This window comes from Ictidomys tridecemlineatus, chromosome 2 (genome assembly GCF_052094955.1).
Source record: "Ictidomys tridecemlineatus isolate mIctTri1 chromosome 2, mIctTri1.hap1, whole genome shotgun sequence".
NCBI classification, from domain to species: domain Eukaryota; kingdom Metazoa; phylum Chordata; class Mammalia; order Rodentia; family Sciuridae; genus Ictidomys; species Ictidomys tridecemlineatus.
Genome location: NC_135478.1, coordinates 173,929,135 through 173,951,971, shown reverse-complemented (window position 1 = coordinate 173,951,971; position 22,837 = coordinate 173,929,135). Strand labels below are relative to the sequence as shown.

At 35.8% G+C, this 22,837-nt stretch overlaps 2 protein-coding genes across 2 annotated transcripts in view; one reads left to right on the top strand and one right to left on the bottom strand.

The window, feature by feature from the left end:
• Fbxl13 (F-box and leucine rich repeat protein 13) overlaps window positions 1–22,837 on the top strand; it is a 208,680-nt gene that overhangs the window by 69,998 nt on the left and 115,845 nt on the right. The window lies entirely within an intron of this gene.
• Lrrc17 (leucine rich repeat containing 17) overlaps window positions 160–22,837 on the bottom strand; it is a 37,830-nt gene continuing 15,152 nt past the window's right edge. Inside the window, exons 2-4 of the mRNA XM_005319476.5 lie at window positions 20,430–21,337; window positions 12,093–12,248; window positions 160–8,196 (exon numbers count right to left, since the gene is read on the bottom strand). Of these exons, the coding sequence (XP_005319533.1) occupies window positions 7,799–8,196; window positions 12,093–12,248; window positions 20,430–21,201 (1,326 nt within the window). The 5' untranslated portion in view covers window positions 21,202–21,337 and the 3' untranslated portion in view covers window positions 160–7,798. The remainder of the gene's footprint in view (window positions 8,197–12,092; window positions 12,249–20,429; window positions 21,338–22,837) is intronic.

The window sequence follows — 22,837 nt, the reverse complement described above, 5'->3', positions numbered from 1 at the left end:
TATGGAAGGGGTGGAGAGTTTAATGAAACGAAGAAGAGATACACAAGGAATCACTGTTGTTATCTATAAACTTTTTTATTGAAAAAATAAATTGTACAGAATGGAATAATTCTGATTGATTGTTGCTGGTGCTAAAGAAAACTATAGTTTTTTTTAAAATTTTGGATGATGTTATTGTTTTGGACCATATATAAAATTTAGTTCTTGGTTTTAATAGTTTGTCAGTTGATCCTCTTGGGTTTTCTAGGTAAATGGTCATATCATCTGGGATTATTCACAGTTTTGTGTCCATTCAATGTTATATTTATATTTTTTTATTCCCATTTGATTACATTGCTTGGGATCTCCTTTGCAAGGTTGAAAAGTAGCAGAGATATGTGGAATCTTGCATGTTTTTGACTCCTCTTTTCATATTTTTAATGAAAATAATGTTCATATGATTACATTTTAAAATTTCCAGAATACACCTTGTTGTGGTGATATAATGCTATCCTCACTTTAACAACAGCTTTTTTCTCCATATTTTTTTCTTATTCAGTCTGATTATATCTGCCTTTGGTTTTTTTGTTTCATTTTTTTTACACCCATGATATATGGTGTATTTTGACATTTTATACATTTTATACATGTGATGGGGTGCAACCCATCACAATTTTTGTACCATTCTTGTGGTTAAACATGATATGGAGTTACACTGGTTGTATATTCATATGTGAGCACAGGAAAGTTATGTCTGATTTATTCTACTGTCTTTCCTATTCCCATCTCCTCTCCCTTCCCTTCATTCCCCTTTGTCTAATCTAATGAACTTCTATTCTTCCCTCCCTGCTAATTATGTGTTATCATCTGTATATCAAAGAGAAAATTTGGTCTTTGGCTTTTTGGGATTTTGATTTATTTCACTTAGGGTTTTCACATAGGTTTTATTGGAACTGATAGTCTCCAGTTCCATCCATTTACTGGCAAGTATCATAATTTAATTCTTCTTTATGGCTGAGTAATATTTCATTGTGTACATTTACCAAATTTTCTTTATCCATTCATCTGTTGAAGGGCACCTGGGTTGTTTCCAAAGCTTGACTATTATGAATCGAGCTGCTATAAACATTGATGCATCTGCATCACTGTAGTATGCTGATTTTAAGTCATTTGGATATAAGCTGAGGAGGTGGGTAACTGGGTCAAATGGTGGTTCCATTCCAAGTTTTCTGAGGAATCTCTGTACAGCTTTCCAGAGTGGTTGAACCCAGTTTGCAGTCCCACCAGCTATGTATGAGTGTACCTTTTACCCAACATCCTTGCTAATATTTATTGTTACTTATATTCTTGATAACTGTCATTCTGACTGTAGTTAGATGGAATCTCAGTGTAGTTTTAATTTGCATTTCTCTAATTGCTAGAAATGTTGAACATTTTTTCATACTTTTTTTGACCATTTATATGTCTTCTCCTATGAAGTGCCTGTTCAGTTCATTTGCCCATTTGATTGGATTATTTGTTTTTTTTTGTGTGTGTGTGTGTTAAGTTTTTTGAGTTTTGTGTATATCCTGGAGATTAATGCTCTATCTAAGGTGCAGGTGGTAAAGATTTTCTCCCATTCTGTAGGCTCTCTGTTCATGTTCTTGATTGTTTTCTTTGCTATGAAGAAGCTTTTTAGTTTAATGTGAGCACTCCACCACTGAGCTACAGCCCCAGCCCAATCCTTTTTATTTCTGTAAACTGGATACTGACATACATACTTTCATTTCATAATTTAGTGATATTTGTCCTTTCTTGTTTCTTTGTCAATATAGCTAAAATATTATCAATTTTTTGATTGTTTCAACCTACCAACTTTTTGATTCTTTTTTTATTGGTAAAATACATATAATATCAAAATTTTGGTTGTAATTCCTATAATTGTACAGTTCTATACAGTTACATTTGCATTGCTGTCAACTATCACCATCCATCTCCAGAACTTTTGCATCTTACAAAATTGAAACCTGTACCCATGTAGAATAACTCTTCATTTCTTCCTGCCTGGCCTGTGGCAACCACCATTCTAATGTCTATCACTATAAACTTGATGATTCTAGGTATCTCACGAAAGCCGAATTATAGAATAGTTGTCCTGTTACTAGCTGTTTTTTTTTTTTTAAACATATGTCTTCAAGGCTCACTCATGTTGTGACATGTGTCAGAATTTCCTTCCTTTTTAAGGGTGAATAATATTTGTGTGTGTGTGTGTGTGTGTGTGTGTATACCACATGTTGTTTATCAGTTCTTCCATCAATAGACACTAAGATTATTTCTACTTTTTGCTACTGTGACTTATGTTGCTGTGAATTCAGGTGTTCACACAATTTCTAACTCTTCTTCTAGTCTCTATTTAGTTTATCTCTACTGCAATCTTTATTATCCTGGTTATTTGGGGCTTCATTTGATCTTCTTTTTCTAGTTACTTTAAAAAATTATCAGTAACAGAAATGTATTTTTTAACAGACACGTATAAATTATACACACTTATAGGAAACCATGTGTTTTGATACATTATGTAGTGTTCGAATCAGGGTAAATATATCTATCGCCTCAAACATTTATCATTCCTTTATGGTAAAAATATTCAAAATCCTTCATTCTAGTTTTTAAAAAAATATCCAGAACATTTTAATTATTTATACTCACACTACTGCACAGTAGTTATGTTTCTAGTTTTTTGTTTTGTTTTGGTACTGGGGATTGAAACCAGGGGCACTTTAACATGCTATCCCTTTTTATTTTTTAATTTGAGACAGAGTTTTTTGAAGTTGCTGAAGGTCTCCCTAAGCTGGTGAGACTGACTGGCCTTAAACTTGGAATTCTCCTGCCGCAGCCTCCAGAATTGCTGGCATTATAGGCATGTGCTACTCTACCCAGCTTATTTCTAGTTTCTTTTTATTTATTTATTTTTTAGTTTCAGGTGGACACAATATCTTTATTTTACGTTTATGTGGTGCTGAGGATCAAAACCAGTGCCTCGGAGCACTCTACCACTGAGCCACAACCCCAGCCCCTATTTCTACTTTCTTAATGTGAAAAATTATGTTGCTGATTTGGGGCCTTTCTTCTTTGTCTTTATAATAATCTTCTGCTTCTGCTTTATTTTTTTTTAGAGCAGTTTTAGGTTCTCAGAAAAACTGAACAGATTGTATAGGAATTCCCTTTATATTCCCTGCCCCCACACATTTTAGTTCCCCACTATCAACGTCTCCCACAGGAGCCACATATTTGTTAACAATTGATGAACCTACATCGATATGTCATTATCACTTAAAGTTCATAGTTTACCTTAGAGTTCAATCTTGGTGGTGTACATCTATGAATTTGGATAAATTTATAATTATATATCTATTATTATAGTATTTTATTTCATTCCTCTAAAAGGTCTGTGCTTTGTTCAGTCATTGCTTCCCCTTGTCAACCTCTTGAAGCCACTGATCTGTTTATTGTACCTATAGTTTTGCTTTTTCCAGAATGGCATATAGTTGGGATAATATAGTAGTAGCCTTTTCTTTCACTTGGTAACATGCAATTAAGTTTCTTTCTTATCTTTTCATATACCACAATTCATTTATTCCTTCATCTATTGAATAGTATCTTGGCTGCTTCCAAGTTTGAGCAGTTATGTGCAAGTTTGTGTGTGTGAGTTGTGTGTGTGTGTGCGCCTATGGGCATAAATTGTGTTAGTTTCCTGTCACTGTGAAAAAACACCTAATATAAACAACTTAAAAGGAAGAAATGTTTATTTTAGCTAAGGGTATCAGTGATTTCAGTCTGTGTACTTGTGGCATCATTGCTTCTGGGCCTATGGAGAGGCAGAGGCATGTGGCAGAGGAAAGCTGCTTACCTCATAGTGGCAAGGAAGCAAACAGGAAACAGGGAGGGGCTAGGATTGGGGGCATATGAATATCCTGAAGATATTCCCTCATATGAATGGGATATAATCCTTTGGGAGGCACTTAACAGCCAAACTATAACCTAGTGTTCAACTCACTTGATTAGATAACAAGAAGCACGATTGGAGATTGTGTAGTGGGAGGGTGGTTAGTTTTGTAAGAGACTGCGAAACTATATTCTAGGGTGGCTGTACCGCTTTGCATTCTCATCAGCAATGAATGAGAGTCCCTATTGCTCCACATCCTCTCCAACATTAGGTATTGTCAGGATTTTAGTCATTCTAATAGAGCGTAGTGGTATCTCGGTTTTGTTTTTACAATTTATGTCCCTAATGACAAAGATGTGGAGTATTTCATATACCTATGTCTTTTTAGTGAGGTTACTGCTAAGGTTTTTGGCCCACTTTTAAATCAAGTTGCTATCTTACTGTTGAGTTTTAAGAGTTCTTTGTATATTTTGGATAATGGTTCTTTGTCAGATGTGTCTTATGCAAATATATCCACCAATTTGTGGCTTGTTTTTTCATTCTTTTGATCTATCTTTTTTTAAAAAATAGGCATATCTCCAAGTATAATTCTTGGTACAAATACCTTTATCACAGAAATACTTCAGCATGCAAGCCTGAAAAGATCTTGATTTTTTTAAAAGGCAATAAATATGTTTCATGTTTGTGATATTTAAAATTTGCTACCTGTTATTTAATTAGACCAGTTTTAATTCTAGCATTCTAGTAAACTTGAATGTGTTAAAGATAAAAGCTATTCTCAGAGATGTTTTAGCTTTTCCATTTTCACCCTAGCTTCTCCACTGGTGTGTCTAGAATTATACACATTCCTTTCAAGGAGTTTGGTTTTTGGATTTCTAGGTTGAAGAAAAATATTGGCCAATCTTTGGGGCTGTTTGGTTGAGCACAATAGTTGTAATCCTCATGTCAATATAAGCTTTAGAATAAAATTAACCTTAAAATGTTATCTTAAAATGTTTAAAAGGCAGATGAGGGAACAGGTCCATGGAACTGGGGCAAGTGGATTCTCATCATTGAATTCCTTCTATTTGCCAGATCGGGAGACTTCAGATTTCTCCAAAACACATGAATTAATCTAGGGTATAGGCTCCAGAGTAGGGAATAGCTAGTATATGAAAACAAACAAATAGACAAACAAAAAGCCTACCACAACTACCACCAAAACCCACCACCAACAAGAATAAGAACAACAACATTAACAATGAAAAATATCTTTCTGAAATAATCTGGTATTAAGTCAGAGATAATGGGCTTAGGATTCAGGAGATCTTAGTTCCTAGTAAATTTTGTTTATGTCAGAGAAATCAGAGAATCTTAGGTCCAGCAAGAAATTTTAAATAAAAAACTTATTCTATCTAAATACTCAAGTGATACACATATTTGGTCAAATAGGAGAATCTCAGAATTGTCATATTTTTGACTAGCAATAAGTATACTTATTTTTTAATCTCCTGAATTCATCATCTAAGGCAAAGTTATTAGAGTAACTATCAAGGAAGAAATTAGTAGAAGAGGAATTATCTAATTATTCCTTCTATTATGGATGGAATATGCTTCCCAGAAAAGTATGAACTCTGATACAGAGAAGAGGCAGCTGTACGCTTTGAAAAATATGCTTCAATTAAAGTCCTGGAAGATATTAGTAGCTCCAATAAACTTCTTTTGGATTAATTTCTATTTTTTTCTAGAGCTTTATTTCCAAATAGATCTCTGGGGATACTATTGGATATAAAAATCTACCAACACAATCCCAACTATCTTATTAAAAATTAAACCAGAGAACACCTTGGGTCCTTTCTCAGAATCAGATTAAATCTCCTCATTTATTCCAGAATCCTCTTGCCCCCACTGTGATCCTCTTGTCTCCTACTGATGTCACCCCAGCCTTTCTCATCACCAAATCTTGGATGTTTCAGTTTCCATGTTCTTAATATTCCACCCTAAGGCTCATGGACAGTAAATGATATTGTTACATCTCTCTGGTAGTACTTCAAATTTGACAGCTGTCTTTAATGTCATGAATAATATGGAGATTTTCATTGAGAAACAGTATCTCAAAGTCTTTACCTCTGAACCAAACCACTGGTAAAATGGGTAAAATGGTTAGAACCTTAAAATCCAGACTCATTTCCTAAACTACCAGCTCTGGACATTCCTCCAGCTTCCCCATCTTGGTTTCCTATGTAAATTAATGCAAATTTAAATATTTTGGACCAAGACTGTCTCCTCCCCGTTGCTCTCAATGGTACTCCTGGAGAGAAAGGCTTAACCCTCTTGTCATCTGCTCCTCTTTGGGGGATTTGGTTCTTGAAGTTCTGATGCCAGACAGCCAATACTGAACCCTAACTCTTAGAGTTCTGCATAACCTGCACAACAGAAAGTGTTCAGACCGACCTGAACCCAGGCTCTGCTACCTGTCAGCCCTGTAGCTTTGTGCAAATTACCTAAACTCTAAAAAAAAAAAAAAAAAAAGACCTTGGATTTCTCATCTATAGAAGGCAGATAACATTAACTTCCTCAGAGAACTCTTGTGAGAATGACAAGTGGAGTTTGTGAAACTCTTAGCCTGGTGCCCAGCATCTATTAGGTGCTTAAAAGGGCTCAATACTATTTATCATATAACCATCTTCCATGTTCGGGAGTTTGTGCAAGTATAAGACCAGTTGCTAAACTTTGTTGGAAGAGCTTGATACAAGAAATGAAAATGTATTCAACTCAAGGTGAAAAGGAAATCTGTGTAAAAGGAAAAAAAATAGTATTTCACTAAAGATCAAATATGTTTCTTTTCACTTTGTTTTTCTTTCTATTGACCATTTAAATGCAAGCTGATGGAGTCTGAAGTTTAAATTCTCCATGCATGTGCTCTTTCCTGGTGACCTATTTCTGTAGATGAGCTAATTTGAATTTGCAAACCCAAATCAGGAATTCTCTCAAGCACCACTCCTTCCCTCAGTTGTCTCTGAATTAGTTCCTGTTTTTCTGTTTGGCTTCATCCCAAATTCTGACCTGAATCCTACTCTGATAAGGAACATGTTTTGCTTTATAGTCCTTGTCACATTAGCTTGGCAGGAAGTACTCAGGCTGTCTACCACTGACAGAAGGCTTCCTGAACACTACTCGGAAGAAAAAAAAAAGTTTCTACATTCACTAGTGTTTATACCTCCTCAGGGCTCATGATTCATACCATCTACATCTGCTTTTCAGAGCCCATTCTCTAACCAGCTTCCAATAATATAATTTTCTTATTCTTATTTTTATTGTGACAATTGCCTTTTAGGTCTAGCTTGATAGTTATTTGCAAGGATCAGTGAAGACTGGTTGAGAATTTGAGTTTACCAGGACCTTATTTGGAATGTACAGGAGTAGAAATGGGAATTTGTTTAATGTTTACATTGATTAACTGAAAAAAGGGGGGTGCATGGAGGAGGGAATAACATTTTATTATGATTAAGCATTTGTATCTTTTCATTTTGATCATCTTTAGAGATTGACAGACAGCTATTAAAAGGCATGTTAAAACAAACCAAGTTTTTTTCCCCCAAAAAAGCAGTAAAAACAATTATACAGGACATTATGAAATTCTAATGCCATTACTAGGACCCAACTCCTGCAGGTTACCAGCATGGATTCGTGTATCAGCAGAGGCTGCTCCACCAATGGACAGACATGCAGGGTGACAGTATTCCCTTGATTACTATACTTGTCATAATAACAATTATGAGATAAAAAAGGAAACCTTTCTATACCTGATAACGCTACATAAATAGGTAACACAGTTAATCAAAATGTAAACATATGGTTTTCTTACACCAGTATAGCAAATAGGAGACTATTTACAGCCAGAGCAATTCTAAGTTATCCCACTATAGTGATTCTTACACCTTGTTTCTTTGTTGTGTGATTCTTGTGTATTTTTTCCCGTTCGTCATCTTCTGTATCCTGGTCAAATGTCTCAGGGTATGCTGGTAACTTGTCTTTGGGGCATTCTTCATAGTAACTCTGGACATATTTTCCCACAGACCATCCTTTGTATTCTTCTGGTGTTTTGCATTCCAGGCCATTATAATAGACATTGTAGTGGTGTATTAACCAATAGTAGAGGTAGTGGATGTTGTAGTCACATCTCCAAGGATTATCTCTGAGCCATAAGAGTTTCAAAAAATACAAGTCTTCTAATACTCCATAGTCAAAGTTTTGCAGCCGGTTGTTTGTTAAATCTAGCTCTTCTAAATGTGTGAGCCCTAAAAAAGCAGCTAGAAACAGAAAATATTTATTAAACCAATGAATAATTGAGTTAATGCAATGGTCTATAGTGAGTTGTAAGGATAAATACAAATTAAAAATAAGAAGTTTGATTCTCCCTGTTGAAAATAAAGGAAGTTTTCCCTTCTCTCCTTTTTCTCAGATATGTACAGAAAATTTGTAAATATAACCACTTTCTCCTCTCTTTGAAATATCTTTAAATCCTTTTAAAGACTAGATAGGCCATTTGTCACCATTAAAATCCAGTAATGCCTTTCTCAAGAACTTGGGAGCCATCTTTTTGAGATGTAAACATCAACCAAGATAAGCCCTTGTATCCCAGTTTCTGTAAGGCCAGGAGCCTAATTTTGGTGGCATTTTGCTTCCGGTTGCAAGACTACCCGTTTTTTTCTGGATAAAGTCGAAAAGCTAATCCAGATAGATGGTCCACTTACCAGATAAAGTTAGAATGAGCTATATGTAATAAAATGTAATATCAAGTTCTCTTACTTGAGAACTTGTTGTTTATCCTTAAAACATGTGTGTAATGGGTAGTATATAAAAGACAAGATTCTCTCTGTCTTTGCAATCTGTTAGTGATTGCCTATGCTGTGCATCTCATTCTGGTATAAAGTTTATTCAATAATGAAAGTGTTTTTCTCTTTTTCTTTACTACCTTTGTGGAGAGGATGTCTGGGTTGGGAGGAGATTTTTTAAAAATTCTATTTTCCCACTATGCCTATTTAAATGCATACTTTCTAAAACATATTTTTATTCAAACAAAGCTTTCCCCTTGATTAGATTGACTAACATACAGCATTTGATTTGAAAAGTCAGCTTTAAGTTAGCTTTTAAAACAGTATTTTCTGATATGCATTATTTTATGCTTACTAGAAATATGACACCAAAAGAGGGAGGAAGAGAGAGGGAGGAAGGGAGAAAAGAAGGGAGGGAAAGGGGGGGACAGAAAATATTTCAAATGTAAGATTTGAGTACAGAAAAAATGAAAAGTGTGACTGTTGATGATTTGATACCTTCCTAGGATATCATTAAGTTCCAAAAATGCCTAGAAAACAATCTTTCCCCAGTTTTGAGGGGAAAGATTCTAATTCTGTAGAGTCCCCAAACAATCTGCTAATGTTATGAGAACATCTGGTTGTGTTTGGCAAGCTATGGAAGCTGTCTGCCTTGGATCCATATGTATTTAATTTTGCTAGAGGGTGAATAATTAGAACAAATATCAAACACATAACAAAATAAAACAACAAATTTTTTTTTTCCTCCAAGAGCAAAGAATATCCTATCTTAATTCTATTTTAGTTGATATGAACTAAACAGATAATTTCAGAATTTATAGGTTAATCCTGATTTCAGATATTTTACTTCTATTTCAGCCATTTTCTCATTACTGTTTTAAAATGCCCTTGTTAGAGCATAGTATTCTCATTTTTGAATTTGGAAAATATGCTGTCATACCAATACCATTAGCTATTTTCATATCATCTGTTCTCAGACAAAACCGAAATTCCCCCTAAAAATATATTTTATTTTTTGATACAAAGCAATGGCTTGGGGGTCTAGGTGGGAGTGGGAGACAAAAGTTCAGTCCTTGTGATTATAGTGCTGAAGACATTACATTTTTTTTTCTATTTGTTAAAATTCTGTATGTCAATGATTTCACAAATTGTCTTTCCTTAAACTGATTCATCCCAAAAGCATGTGTAAATATTCTTAGATTTTATTTTGGAAATACTATAGTTGTTACTTAAACCATATGAATCTAGGCACTTGGGAAAGCTAGTGTTCATCTGTTTCTTAAAGGAGGCAAAATGACTCGTAAGGTGACTTCTTTCCCTTTTCCACAGTAACTCCTGGCATTTCATAAGATTATTATTCATGAAATTCTCACTGCATTTGCATACTTGCCAGGCAAAATCATTAAAGTAAGTCTACTTTGGCAGTGTTTCATCTCAGAGATCCTAGAACATAGTAGGTCTTTTATCTGAAAACCCCTTTAGGTTATTTTGCCTTATTTAAGTGCTGAGATACTTTTTTTGTTCCAAAGGACATACCCCCACAAAAAGTAGCTGGCATTCAGTAGGTACACAATACATATTTATTAGTGTAGGAAATACTTTCCTTGGATTGAACTGAATGAATTTATTAAAAACTGGGTATCACTGCTGATAAATAGGGATCAGGTCAAATGTCAGCAAGGAAAATGCATAGGGTGAACAACATTAAAAGGATCCTAAGGATGGGAAAGAAATCCTTGCAATTTTGTGAATTCTATAAATGAAGAAAAAGTATGATTGGAAGTAAAATAAATCCATTTTCTAGCTATCATCTGTCTCTGTATTGTCTCCTTTCATTTTTTCGCCAGTGTTCTTTATATACTGTAGTTTTCCTGTAATTATAACATTATTGCATTATTATTCACTGCTTTTAATATGTTTAACTTGGGCCATATAATAACTAACATTTTATTTATTTTTTCAGAAAGATCTAAAACTTGTTTGCATCCATACTGTTTTTCTTTTTTTCTTTCTTTTCTGTTTTTTCCCCACCTCTTCATTCTTTTTCCAGTTGGGAGGTCAAACCCAGGGCCTTGTTCATGCTGGCCAAGCCCGTTGCCTCTGAGTTACATCCTCAGTCCTTGCACCCACACTTTAATAGTTGGTAAGCTATTGCTGTAGATGATAGCATCAGAAAGAAATTAGACACTTGCCCAGGGACCTTGGATATGACATACTTGTCCTTTCGGTCTTTGGTTCTCCTGGGGCAAAGAAAGCATCTCCACCTCCAGATCCTTCACTCTCTGCCTCCTGGCTTTGTAGAGATTAGCTACTGGTTATTGACCTGCACACTAGGAAAATTAGCGCTTCATGTGGGAGAAGAGTGTTTCTATGGTGTTCTTATTTAATGTGAAGAAAATTGGATTTGGTCTTGCCATTCAAAGATACTTTCAAATTTTCCATATTTATATAGGCAAAGGTATGAGTGTAGCACGTTGCTGTCCCTTTAAGAAATTTTAAAAATTACAATTTTGTAATTTTTTAAAAGATGTTAATCCTAAAATATGCCTTTGTGGCTCCAGAATATTCATCCTTAATTTTCACTTCTATCATGTTAAAATTCTAAGGTTTATTAATAGTACTAGATTACCATTAAGAAAAGTCAGAGAAATAATTGCATTCAAAATGTTTATAACATTATATTTGACTATTAATAATATTAGTAATTTTGTTATAGTTAGGACTTTTCAAATTTAAGTAGCTTCATAAAAGGCACATGTATTCTGTATGTAGCACATCTTACCATTGTTTCAGTAATTCTCAGTTCCTTCTGCATCTTGTATGTTTTAAGTTCAGTTTTTTTTGCCAGAGGCTTTTCTTAGCAAATAGAGAAGAGATGTGAAGTTGGAAAGAGAACTGATCTTTATTTAGGAGGAGAAATAACATGTCTTGCTCTGGTTTGAGCATATTTTATCTTAATTTGTGAGGGTTGTATTTAGCAGTTAGTTTCAAATTTACTCTAAGCAAGTTGGCAAAGAAAATGCCACATCTGAATTTCTGTTTAAAAATTGTTACATGTTCACTGTATCAATGACCACTTGCCATATCTTTCCATTTTTTAAAAATCTATTCTACAAAATAATTTATTTGGGCTAAATGAATAAATATCACAGTCAGTGACTGTAACACATACTTTACAAAGCAACTTTTGGCAGCTATTTCTCTCAGTGCCAAACAAGTCCTAATTTAAGTGCCACACTTGATTAAAATTCATACTTTTAAATTATTTAGCTTAGTTTAGTTTTTTAAAACTGTATTTACTGTAAATGTTGCTATAAAAGAGAAATCACAGAAGAGCCCCATTTAAGGGGCTGATATTCAATGAAACTTACCAGGGTCTATGAATTCAATGGTGTTACTGCTGAGGTTCAATTTCTTAAGCTCATGAACATCTTCAAATTCCTTGGGTCGAAGTTGGTTGATTTTATTGTATGATAAGTCAAGTTTAACAATATCTGGAGGGATGTTGGTTGGAATTTTCTTCAACTCTGGAAAAATTAATAGTATTTAGGTTATTTTATTTAGTATTGGAGCGCTCCTTGCTCTAGGTCTCTCTTCACTGCTAAACTCATGTGATTGAAGAATTAACTCTTAAAGATTAAGTGTAAGGATATCTAGAGCCAAAGAAAACTGGTATGAGCAAGTCTTAGTGTCTGCTAAATTCTGTCAAAGCCCAGTGAATCAAGTGCATCAAACTTAGAGGAAGGGCTGTCAATCCTTGCTGAGCTGTTCAAAGAAACTCCCTAGATGCAATGGTAGAAAACCAAGAGGAGAAACCGCAGGCAGTGCCACATAGGTAGCCAAAGAGGAAGGTAGGACTTAGTTCCAGCTACCAGTAGTCACCAGGGAAGTTTTTGAAAAAAAGAATCAAATAAAATCTATAAGTCAAACAACTGCAAACCAAACTGATGTAAGCCTTTCTTCTCCCACTCTCTTTCTACTTCTGAATTTTCTAATAATATTGCTTTTTTATTTGTATCTTCATTTTATCCTTCTTTTTAGATTCCCTCTGCTCACAAATAAGCTCAATTTGCTTCACTCTAAAAAACAAATGAAAAGCTCATGATCTCCATGATCTTAAGCAGCAGTAATCAGTAGTCTCCCATTATCCTCAGGAGATACATCTCAAGACCCCCAGTGGATGTCTAAAACCATAGATAATATGAAACTCCAGGTATACTGATTTTTACCTATACATATAGACCTGTGATAAAGATTAATTTATAAAGTAGGCACATAAGGTTACTATAATACCCAGTAATAAAATGGAATAATTATAAGTGTCCTCTAATAAAAGTTATTTAAAACATCTATTGGTTTGGCCATGAATAATACCATTTCCTGCTTTCCTTTTCTCAATGGTAGTTATCAACATCAGACATAGTATACATTTTACTGATTTTTTCCCCCTTGTTTTTTGCTCCCCTTCCTTCCCTTCCTCCATGGAATCTTCATGAGGGAGAGTTAGGACAGTGCCAGAGTAAATAGATAAGTGGTGTGTGGCAGGTAACTTCTATGATGGCAGCCAATGATCCCTACTACAGATATTCATGCTCCTGCATATAAACCTCTCCTTTGAGTATGGATGAACCTAGTGACTTGCTTCTAACCAAGAGAATGTAGCCAACGTGGTGTGATATTGCTTCTGTACTTGGGTTGCAAGAGAATGTGACTTCCATCTTGCTAGCAGATCCCTCTTTAATTGGCTTTGATGAAATGAACTGCCATGTTAGGGAGGCCCGTATGGCAAGGAATTAAAGGTGACCAATAGCCCTCAAATATTACTAACAAATCTTAGTATTATTTGAAAACCACAGACAATTGAAGTCAAGGAAAGACAGAAGAAATAATTTTTTTGACACTTTGTTGAGAGCCACAGCCGAAAGGGGCCCCAGCAAACTTCCAGCTGCCAGCAAACTTCCAGCTGCCAGCAAACTTCTAGCTGCCAACTGATTGGCTCCTCTGCGGTGATGCTCATTGGGCTGTTTCCCGCCCTTTCAGACCATGGAGCTGCTCATTGGGGGACTTTTTTTTGCTCTGCCCATGCGACCTAGCCAATCAGCCTCAAGAGCAGGAGGAGGAGGGGAGGTTGAGAGGCTTGTGGGAAGCCAGTGGTGGGAGTTGGGCTCTGAAGGTTTTTCCTGAGGAGCTCTGTGATTTGGGGTGTGTGTTCTAAAAATAAAGTTCGTTTCTTTTGACAAGTGGCTCCTGAATTGTGCCCAGCCAGACTGCGACAACACTTAGAATTTGGGATAATTATTGAGAATGGCTAGTATCCTGTAATAGAAAACTTGAAAAAGCAGAGCAGAATTTTATTTCAAAATACCCAGAACCCCACTTCTTTTTACTTCCTCCATCGTTACCACATTGATCCAAGTCATCACTTCTTATCTGGATTATTGCAATAATGTCCTAAGCCTATGTGATCCTGACAGACCAGATGGCAGAATCCATCTAATGGCTTCCCATCTCAAAATGAATGAAAACCAGGATGAGTACTCACTGAAGCCCTATAAGCCATTGAGGGTTGTAGGGCATCTTGGTCACCAGAGTCAGCACCTTCTAGATTCTAGAAATCAGCCTGTTTATCAGAACTTGCTTGCCAACTCTACAGCTACTAGGCTGGACAAGAGGGTGACACAACACCCTCTGAGGGACAAGCTAAAGTGGGTTAGCCACAAATAAATGGGTAGCAAAAAATGTTTACGCGAACACTCTGGAACCCAACTTGAGCAAAGTGGATGCTGGCAAAGGAATATGAATTACAAAACCAACTTTGGGGTTGTCAGCAGAAATCCTGGATAAAAATAGGATCCACAAGTAGTACCAGGAAATGTAAACCCAATGCTTTTACTAGTATTTCTTTGAGAAAAGGGAAAATCTTACTTTTTGTATTGATGAGTAAAAATAGTTCTTTACTATAGAACTTGAATAAGAATTGTAAAACTTGATGCTAAGTATGTTTGTCTTCAATAAAGAATGTATAAATAAATATTTCCTCAGGCCAGAAATTAAATTTCTTCAATATCCCCATTTCTAGATCAGGCATCACATGGTATCCAGATTTCATGTTTATTGCTACCCAAAGTCTTCATAAATGCCCTGACAATGCCATATTTGCTTGATTATTATTCTTTATAGATCTTGCTTCTCCTCCAACCAAACCTTACTGACTTTGAGGAGGGAATTGGGAAATTTTCTCCCTGTAATTTCCCCCATTTAGTAGGTTATCTTGGTTGTCAACAACCTCAGAATTAATTTGAAAGCTTGGTTGTAGGAGTGAAGGAGATGAATGACCCTGTTTATTGAAAACTTAAAAATCCTTAACAGTTTGATTTAGGGAAAAAAATTGTGTCTTTATCATCAGAGGAAGCTGGAGGCAATTTACCTACACAATTTGCCCTAGCTTGACCTTTGAAGTGAAAATGGTAAATTATCCTGGTAAATGTGAAGTTAAAAGCAGTTTAAGAACTCTAATTTTCCTGTGTTCTTAGCAAATGCATTTACCTCAATATGGCATAAATGTACCTTTCAACTAATCCCACATTTTATTCCCTTTGAAAGACTAAGTTTTGTTGGCAAAGTGCCTCTCAGTAAAGAAACTATTGTTTTATTTCTTGCTGTCAGATGTTTAAGGCAAAAATAGTGATCTTTGTGGTTGAATTGGCATTAGGGACCCTGCACATACCATCTGACTCATTGTTAAGTTAGTTAGGAAAGGGTCAACTCCCACTAGAGGGATCTGTATTGCCGATTCTCTGTATGCAATTGTGTGTATTTTTCTACAGAGCTTAAAAGGAGGCTTCAATACTGGGAGGAATTATACAGGAAACATTAATAATTCTTTATATAACATATAACAGCCAGAATCTTGAAGGAAGAGATGGCATTACTTGGTGGCCAATGACTTGAAAACTGTGTTACTGACAACCTGTGTGATCTTTGAAGGGCAAGTTAGCTTCTCTATACTTCAGAGAAGGTTTAAAGATATGTATCACTTATAAAATTAAAGTAATAATACTTCTTTTAGGGTTGTGCGGAGTAAATGACAATGTATATAAACCTCTGTCTCCTTTGATATAAGGAGGCTGATTCATAGTGGGATAGGGAGCAGGAGGATGGGAGGAATAGACAAACTCTAGATAGGGCAGAGGGGTTGGAGGGGAAGGGAGGGGACGTGGGATAATTAATGATGGTGGAATGTGATGATCATTATTATCCAAAGTACAGGTATGAAGACATGAATTGGTGTGAATATACTATATATACAACCAGAGATATGAAAAATTGTGCTCGATATATGTAATAAGAATTGTAATGCATTCTGCTATCATATATAAATAAAAATTAAAAAAAAACAAAAACAAAAAAACCTCTGTCTCAGTGCCATGGAGCATATAGGTACTAGCTGTTATTCATTAATATTGCTGCTAGTTCCTCTCTTGATAACATGCTTTAGGCCTCCTTAGATTCTATACAGTGTCTAAAATGTGAAGCATAATTATCAAAAGCATTACTACTTTCTGGCAGGGAGCTAAAGATGCACATTGCTAAGCATTTATTTTTCATATTTAACATTTGTTACCCATTTTATAGAATGGAATAAGAAAAATTAGATCAGATTAAATTCAGGTTGTCATGCTTATATTCTAACTATGATTTCTAACATATGTGTTTTTATTTTTAAAGGTTTCTTAAATTTCTTTTTTTGAGCAAAGAAAAACCTCTGAATTATTTTCGCCAATCTAAAGTACATGGCCCTGTGCCAGGCACTACTAAAGGGAGTATAATAGACAAGCCCTCTGCCTTTACACAGGAATTGACACTATAGTAAAAAAATAAAAACTAGGGGCTGGGGTTGTGACTCAGAGGTAGAGCACTTGCCTAGCATGTATGAGGCACTGGGTTCAATCCTCAGCATCACATAAAAATAAATAAATAAAATAAAGATATTATGCCCAATTAGAACTAAAAATAAATAAATAATAAATAAATGAAGAATAAATGATCAAGTGAATCAGTAGATTTATATAAACAATGGTGAACCATCTATAGTGCTAAAAAGGCAAAATTATCTTCCATTTTATAATCTAAGAGTATAGACTCTGCCTGGGAAGGGTGTGGGAGGAGGATGGAGAGAGAATGGTTAAAAGGTACAGGGTGCAGATAGGAGAAGGAATAACTTCTAATATCCTATAGCATAGTAGAATAACTGTGGTTAGCAACATTATTTGTATATTTTGAAATAGTTCTTAGAGGGGATTTTGAATGTTTCCAACACAAATGGTAAACATCTGAAGTGATGGATGTGCCAGTTACCCTGATCTGATCATTTATATCATATACATGTATTAAAATATCACACTGTGGGGCTGGGGTTGTGGCTCAGTGGCAGAGCACTTGCCTCACACATGTGAGGCACTGGGTTTGATCCTCAGCACCACATAAAAATGAATAAACAAAATAAAGATATTGCATCTGTCTATAACTAAAAAATATTTTTAAAAATATCACACTATATCCCATAAGTACATATAATTACTGTCAATTAAAGTTAAAAGTATATTTTGGAAAGGAAAGTATAGGCTCTGAATTGCATACATAGTCACTAACATTTAGGGGCGCTTGGGTTGTCCATTAATGTATGATCTGCTATTGGATAATTTAAATTTGTATGTCATAAAACTTCATATTGTATCCCACTAAATAAAATGTATAATTTTGAAGCAGGGGGATGAATTTATGGCACATGTCTGGGAGGTTGTATGTAAACAACAATAAGTTGATAAAAGAACATCATAAAATAATGTATTTTTTCAAAAGAAAAAGGATAAAATTATGGAAAAAAATGAAACTCAAAAAAAAAAAAGCAGAAATAGGCTTACTGAAGGGAATGGCCCCCAAATAAAAAGATAGTAAAAAAGAAAAATATGTTATCTCTTCAGAGAGCTGTAAGTCTTAAATTTTGTATAGATAGTATTTTTCTCAGAAAATTAATGATCTTAATCCTAATTTTCTCTTTGATACCTGGTGCAGCAAGGACAAATTAACTTAACCTGAACTGTAGAACCTCATGTAAAGTATTCTAGGACAACTTTAGGATAGTTGCTTTGTATTTGTTCAAAATGTATAATTCTAAGCATCACAAAGGAAATTCTAGTAAACATATATTCTTTAGCATGAAGCTCTAATTACTCTCCATAACCATAACAGGGAAAATTCTACCCAATATTGCTACAGAAAAACTACATCTACCAAGTCTTTTGGAAGTTTCTGTTGCTTCTTGTTGAGGCAATACTTGTTTTGAACATAGTCAGATTATTCTGGAAGACAGCATCGTGAAGTAGGACGCTCATTGGGGATCAGACCAAGGTTCAAATATAGCTTTGCTGCTTACTTTTGAGGCCTTGACCAACTGACTGGATTTCCATGGACCTCGTTTTACTCACCTATGTTTGGGCACACTACTACCATCCTGAAAATTAGGGTTGCTGGAGCATAGTAGCTTTTTTGTTTTTTTATAAATTGATTTTAGTTTTTAAATACATGACAGTGGAATGCATTACAATTATTATTACACATATAGAGCACAATTTTTCATATCTCTGTTTGTATATAAAGTATGTTCACACCATTTAATGTCTTCATACATGTACTTTGGATAATGATGTCCATCACATTCCACCATCATTGCTTACCCCCTACCCCCTTTCTTCCCCTCCCACCATTCTGCCCTATCTAGAGTTTGTCTATTCCTCCCATGCTCCCCCTCCCTACCCCAGTAAGAGTCAGTCACCTTATAACAGAGAAAACATTCCACATTTGTCTTTTTGGGATTGACTAACTTCACTTAGAATTATCTTCTCTAACTCCATCCATTTATCTGCAAATGCCATGATTTTATTGCTGAGTAATATTACATTGTGTATATATGCCACATTTTTTTTATCCATTCCTCTACTGAAGGGCATTTAGGTTGGTTCCACAGTTTAGCTATTGTGAATTGTGCTGTTATAAACATTGATATGGCTGTGTCCCCATAGTATGCGGTTTTTAAGTCCTTTGGGTATAGACCAAGAAGTGAGATAGCTGGGTCAAATGGTGGTTCCATTGCAAGTTTTCCAAGGACTCTCCATACTGCTTTCCATATTGGATGAACCAATTTGCAGTCCCACCAGCAATGTATGAGTGTGCCTTTCCCCCACATCCTCGCCAGCCTAGTAGGTTTTAAGTTAGCACCTTATCTCAAATTCAGAGGAACTCAGCATAGCATGTTCCAGGTTATGAGGCCATAACTGCTCCTCTCTGGCATCAAATTACATACAAATCACAGGCCATCTTTTAGACAAACCTTTCCATGCCACATGGCTGTGATGTGCTTATCCATGTGTCACCTTCAGAGCCAGGGAGAGAGTGGTAAAGCTTAAGCACAACTTTGCTTAAAAATAAACAAATGTACTCCTGGCTCAGGTTGTCTGATTTGTCACCATTAACAAATTCCTGACTTGTTTTCTCTTGAGAGGGGCCTCTTAATGCTCTTTTAACTTTCCCTTTCTCTTGCCCTCAAATAAACAAAACAAAGCAAAGCCTCCTAAAATAGATGGAAGAAATGATATAATGCTCTTTATGACTCTAATCCAGTGATATATGACTTTAAATAGTAATTGTTTTTACTCATAAATTATTAGGCCATGCCAGAAATGACACATATAAACATTGTTATAATGGTTTGTTATTATGTAGTAGATTAGCAGTTCCTGCTCCACGCTTTGATAATATCCATCTTCACTAACCTGTCAAGAACATTAGTAAAATCTCCCATCTGTTTCTTAGTTCAGGACTTTATCCTGTAAGTGCAAATCCTGCACAGCACTAGCATAAGATTGTGTGGGATGGAAAACCTGGTAGTGATTTGCAGAGAGTAAGTAATATTCCAGAAAGATTTCCTTAGTCTCATAGTCTTAGATTAAATACTTTAGATTTAGTTCTTTAAATATTCTTTTTGGTCCTTTTCTGGATAATACGGGGACCCTAAAGACGTAGGACACTAGCAAGTATTTATTAAAACCTTGGGACTAGGCATGAAATACAGAAGCACTATTACCATAGTGCTTGGCTTCTGTCTCAGAGTGCTGTCCTCTCAGAATTCTGTCCTCTGTCTTGTTCTGCAGATGTTTTTTTATTGAGGTTGTTCCTCCACAGATGTACACCTTTAATTTATGTAAGTCAAGTCACATAGACATAGATGGCATTTGCACCTGTTTTCATACCCATTGGTTTTACCTACCTAAGTTAAATTGGATTTAAGATAAGAGGAATTCCTTATAGCCACAACTTATGATGAGCAAATAGATAGGATCCAAATTGCTGCAATTCTTTGGTGTGACAGATGGAACAAAGAAAGTATTCCTCTGAAATCCAAGTTTGGGTGATCTTAACTAAATGCAGTTCAGAAACAAGTAGGGGATACTTCATGCCTCTTCTACTGTCCCCTAATTGCCAACCACCTTGTTTAACCCCAGAAAATCTTTAAATAGATTCTGTTGTCATTGGGAAAAAATTCTGGTGGAAGTGACAAAAATTTGAAGGTATGATGGGGTGTAAGGAGGATTATAAGACTCAAAGAACATTTCTAACAGGCCATGAAAATGAAAAAGGAAGAAACATACCTTTCCTTTTGCAGTCCAGTGTTTGTATGGGAAACACATAATTGTTGCACAGAGTTGAGTCTGCCTCAGGCCTGATGATTGGGGGTCTCCCTGATACTTGGGGTTTTGGGTCCAATTGCTCCTTTTCTTCTTCATTGCACAACTGTTCAGATTTTAGCTGCAGCAATTTTTTATTTTTTAGTTCATATGGGCTTGCGCACTTGGCATAGTTTCCCAAATTTCGGTTCTTTGGAATCTGCAACATTGAAATGAGGGTTTCTAACTCACAAGTACAGTGCCAGGGGTTGCCATAGAGTCGCAGGTAGCTCAGGAGAGGCATATATATGAACACCTCCTCTTTCAAGACTTTGATCTTGTTGTGCTGTAGTAAAAGGGTGGTAAGTTTGTTTAAGCCAAAGAAGGCTTCACTCTCAATTTTGGAGATCTCATTCTGTTGCAGGTCCAGACTTTTCAGGTTTTTAAATTTGGAAAACATTCTGTTTTTCAATATGCGGATCTTGTTTCTTGCTAAAAGCATGTGCAGCAAATCTTGAGGCCAGGTAGGTAGCACATACACTAATTTTCTTTCTTGACAGTCTAAATACTTCTCATGGAGATATGTGTACACATCACAGGGGAGATCTGGTGCGTAGCGCTTTATTGGGTTGGAGCTTCTCCGGCTCCCACCTGCCCGGCCATGATTTGTTCGGCTTCTTACACTGCCAGGGCTTCCCTTGCGCAGCTCAGCAGCTTTGCAAAAGCAAAGTAATATTACAATAGTAACCACGCGCATCCTGACATCCAGCTGGCCCCAATTCTTTGGTGTGACAGATGGAACAAAGAAAGTATTCCTTTGAAATCCAAGTTTGGGTAATCTTAACTAAATGCAGTTCAGAAACAATGAGACCCAGCTGGGGGATTCAGAGTTCCTAGATTGGAACAGAAAAACACATTAAAAGTTAAAAATCATTGCAAATATTGTGTGTGCCTGAAATAACAGTCTTTTTTAAGCAAACACCTTCCTGGTTTAGAAAGGTGTTTTCAGATCAGTGGTATAGAAGGCTCGACATTCTCTTCCTTGCCTTTTTTACTGTTCAAATGTTTGGGCCCTCAGTTTGAATCAAGGCTCTTCTGCTGCTTGATTATGTGATGCTGGGCTAGTTATTTACCTCATCTTCATCATCTGTAAAATGGGACCAGAGATCCTTCCTAATGTAGTGGGGAGGATGAAAGGGGCTCCTGCATTGTAAGGTACTTTAGAATACCCAGCCCAGGGAATGTCCTGTACAAATGTCAGGACCCAGCATGATGAAAAGTGAAACTCATAGAAAATTAAAGGGATTCTCCTTATATCCTTGAAATGTGCAAACAAGAGTAAGATTCTAATGGCTGTGCTTCTTTCATTTACTGTCTTCCAATCCCCAGTCATATTGACTATGGCTTCAGAAATGCTCAGAGTACATGGCATTGTTCTTGTGATCTCCTGGGTTCAAATGCCACCTGCTAACTGAAGCCTTCTCTTTCAGCCCTATTTAGACTTGTACTGCCCCTCCTTCCTTAGGCACTCTCAAATCAACTTTCTTGTTTTATTTTTCTCCATTGTACTCATCAGCATCTGTCACTGTAAATATTTGATTTCTTTTGTTTATTGTCTCCCTTAACTAGTAAATAAACTTCCTAACAGTAAGGCTGTTTGTCTATTCTGCTCATTACTGCATTTCTTCAATATATATATGTTGAAAGTATGAATTACTTTCACATAACTATTCTGTAAGAACATTTATCTCATAAACTACCAAGTTGTTTGGGGAATCTAGTTTTTTCTTAAGTTTTACGGGGTGGACTTCCATGATCTGAACATTTTTAAGCATTGTTTTTATTTCTTAAAACAATTCTGTGGGGCTGAGGTTATGGCTCAGCAGTAGAGCGCTTGCCTAGCATGGGTGAGGCCCTAGGTTTGATCCTCAGCTCCACATAAAAACAAATAAGTAAAATTAGAGATATAATGTCCAACTACAACTAAAAAATAAATATTAAAAAAACAATTCTGAAAATATTTCTGATTGGCATTTATTACTTAGGATAAAGTCCACTCTTGGTAAAGGAAGAAATGTTCAAATGGATTTATAACTAATAACATGTCCATTGTTAGTAGCATGGGACTATGTGGTTATGAGTGACGGATGTGCTTTCTATTCATTGTAGCATTTTGATGTTAGTATCACCCCTTGCCTGGAGTTTTCCTGCTTCATGGGGTCTCCTCCACCTTGAATGCCTTTCGTTCTCTTCTTAAGCATTCTCCCCATTCACTGGTCTGTGTATCCTCCCAAGCTGCTTTCAAGACACAGATTGTGTAACACTTCACTGTCTAGCTATTTGTGTGTGTGTCTTTTTGTTTTGTTTATATTTACTTCTTTTTTTCCCTAATG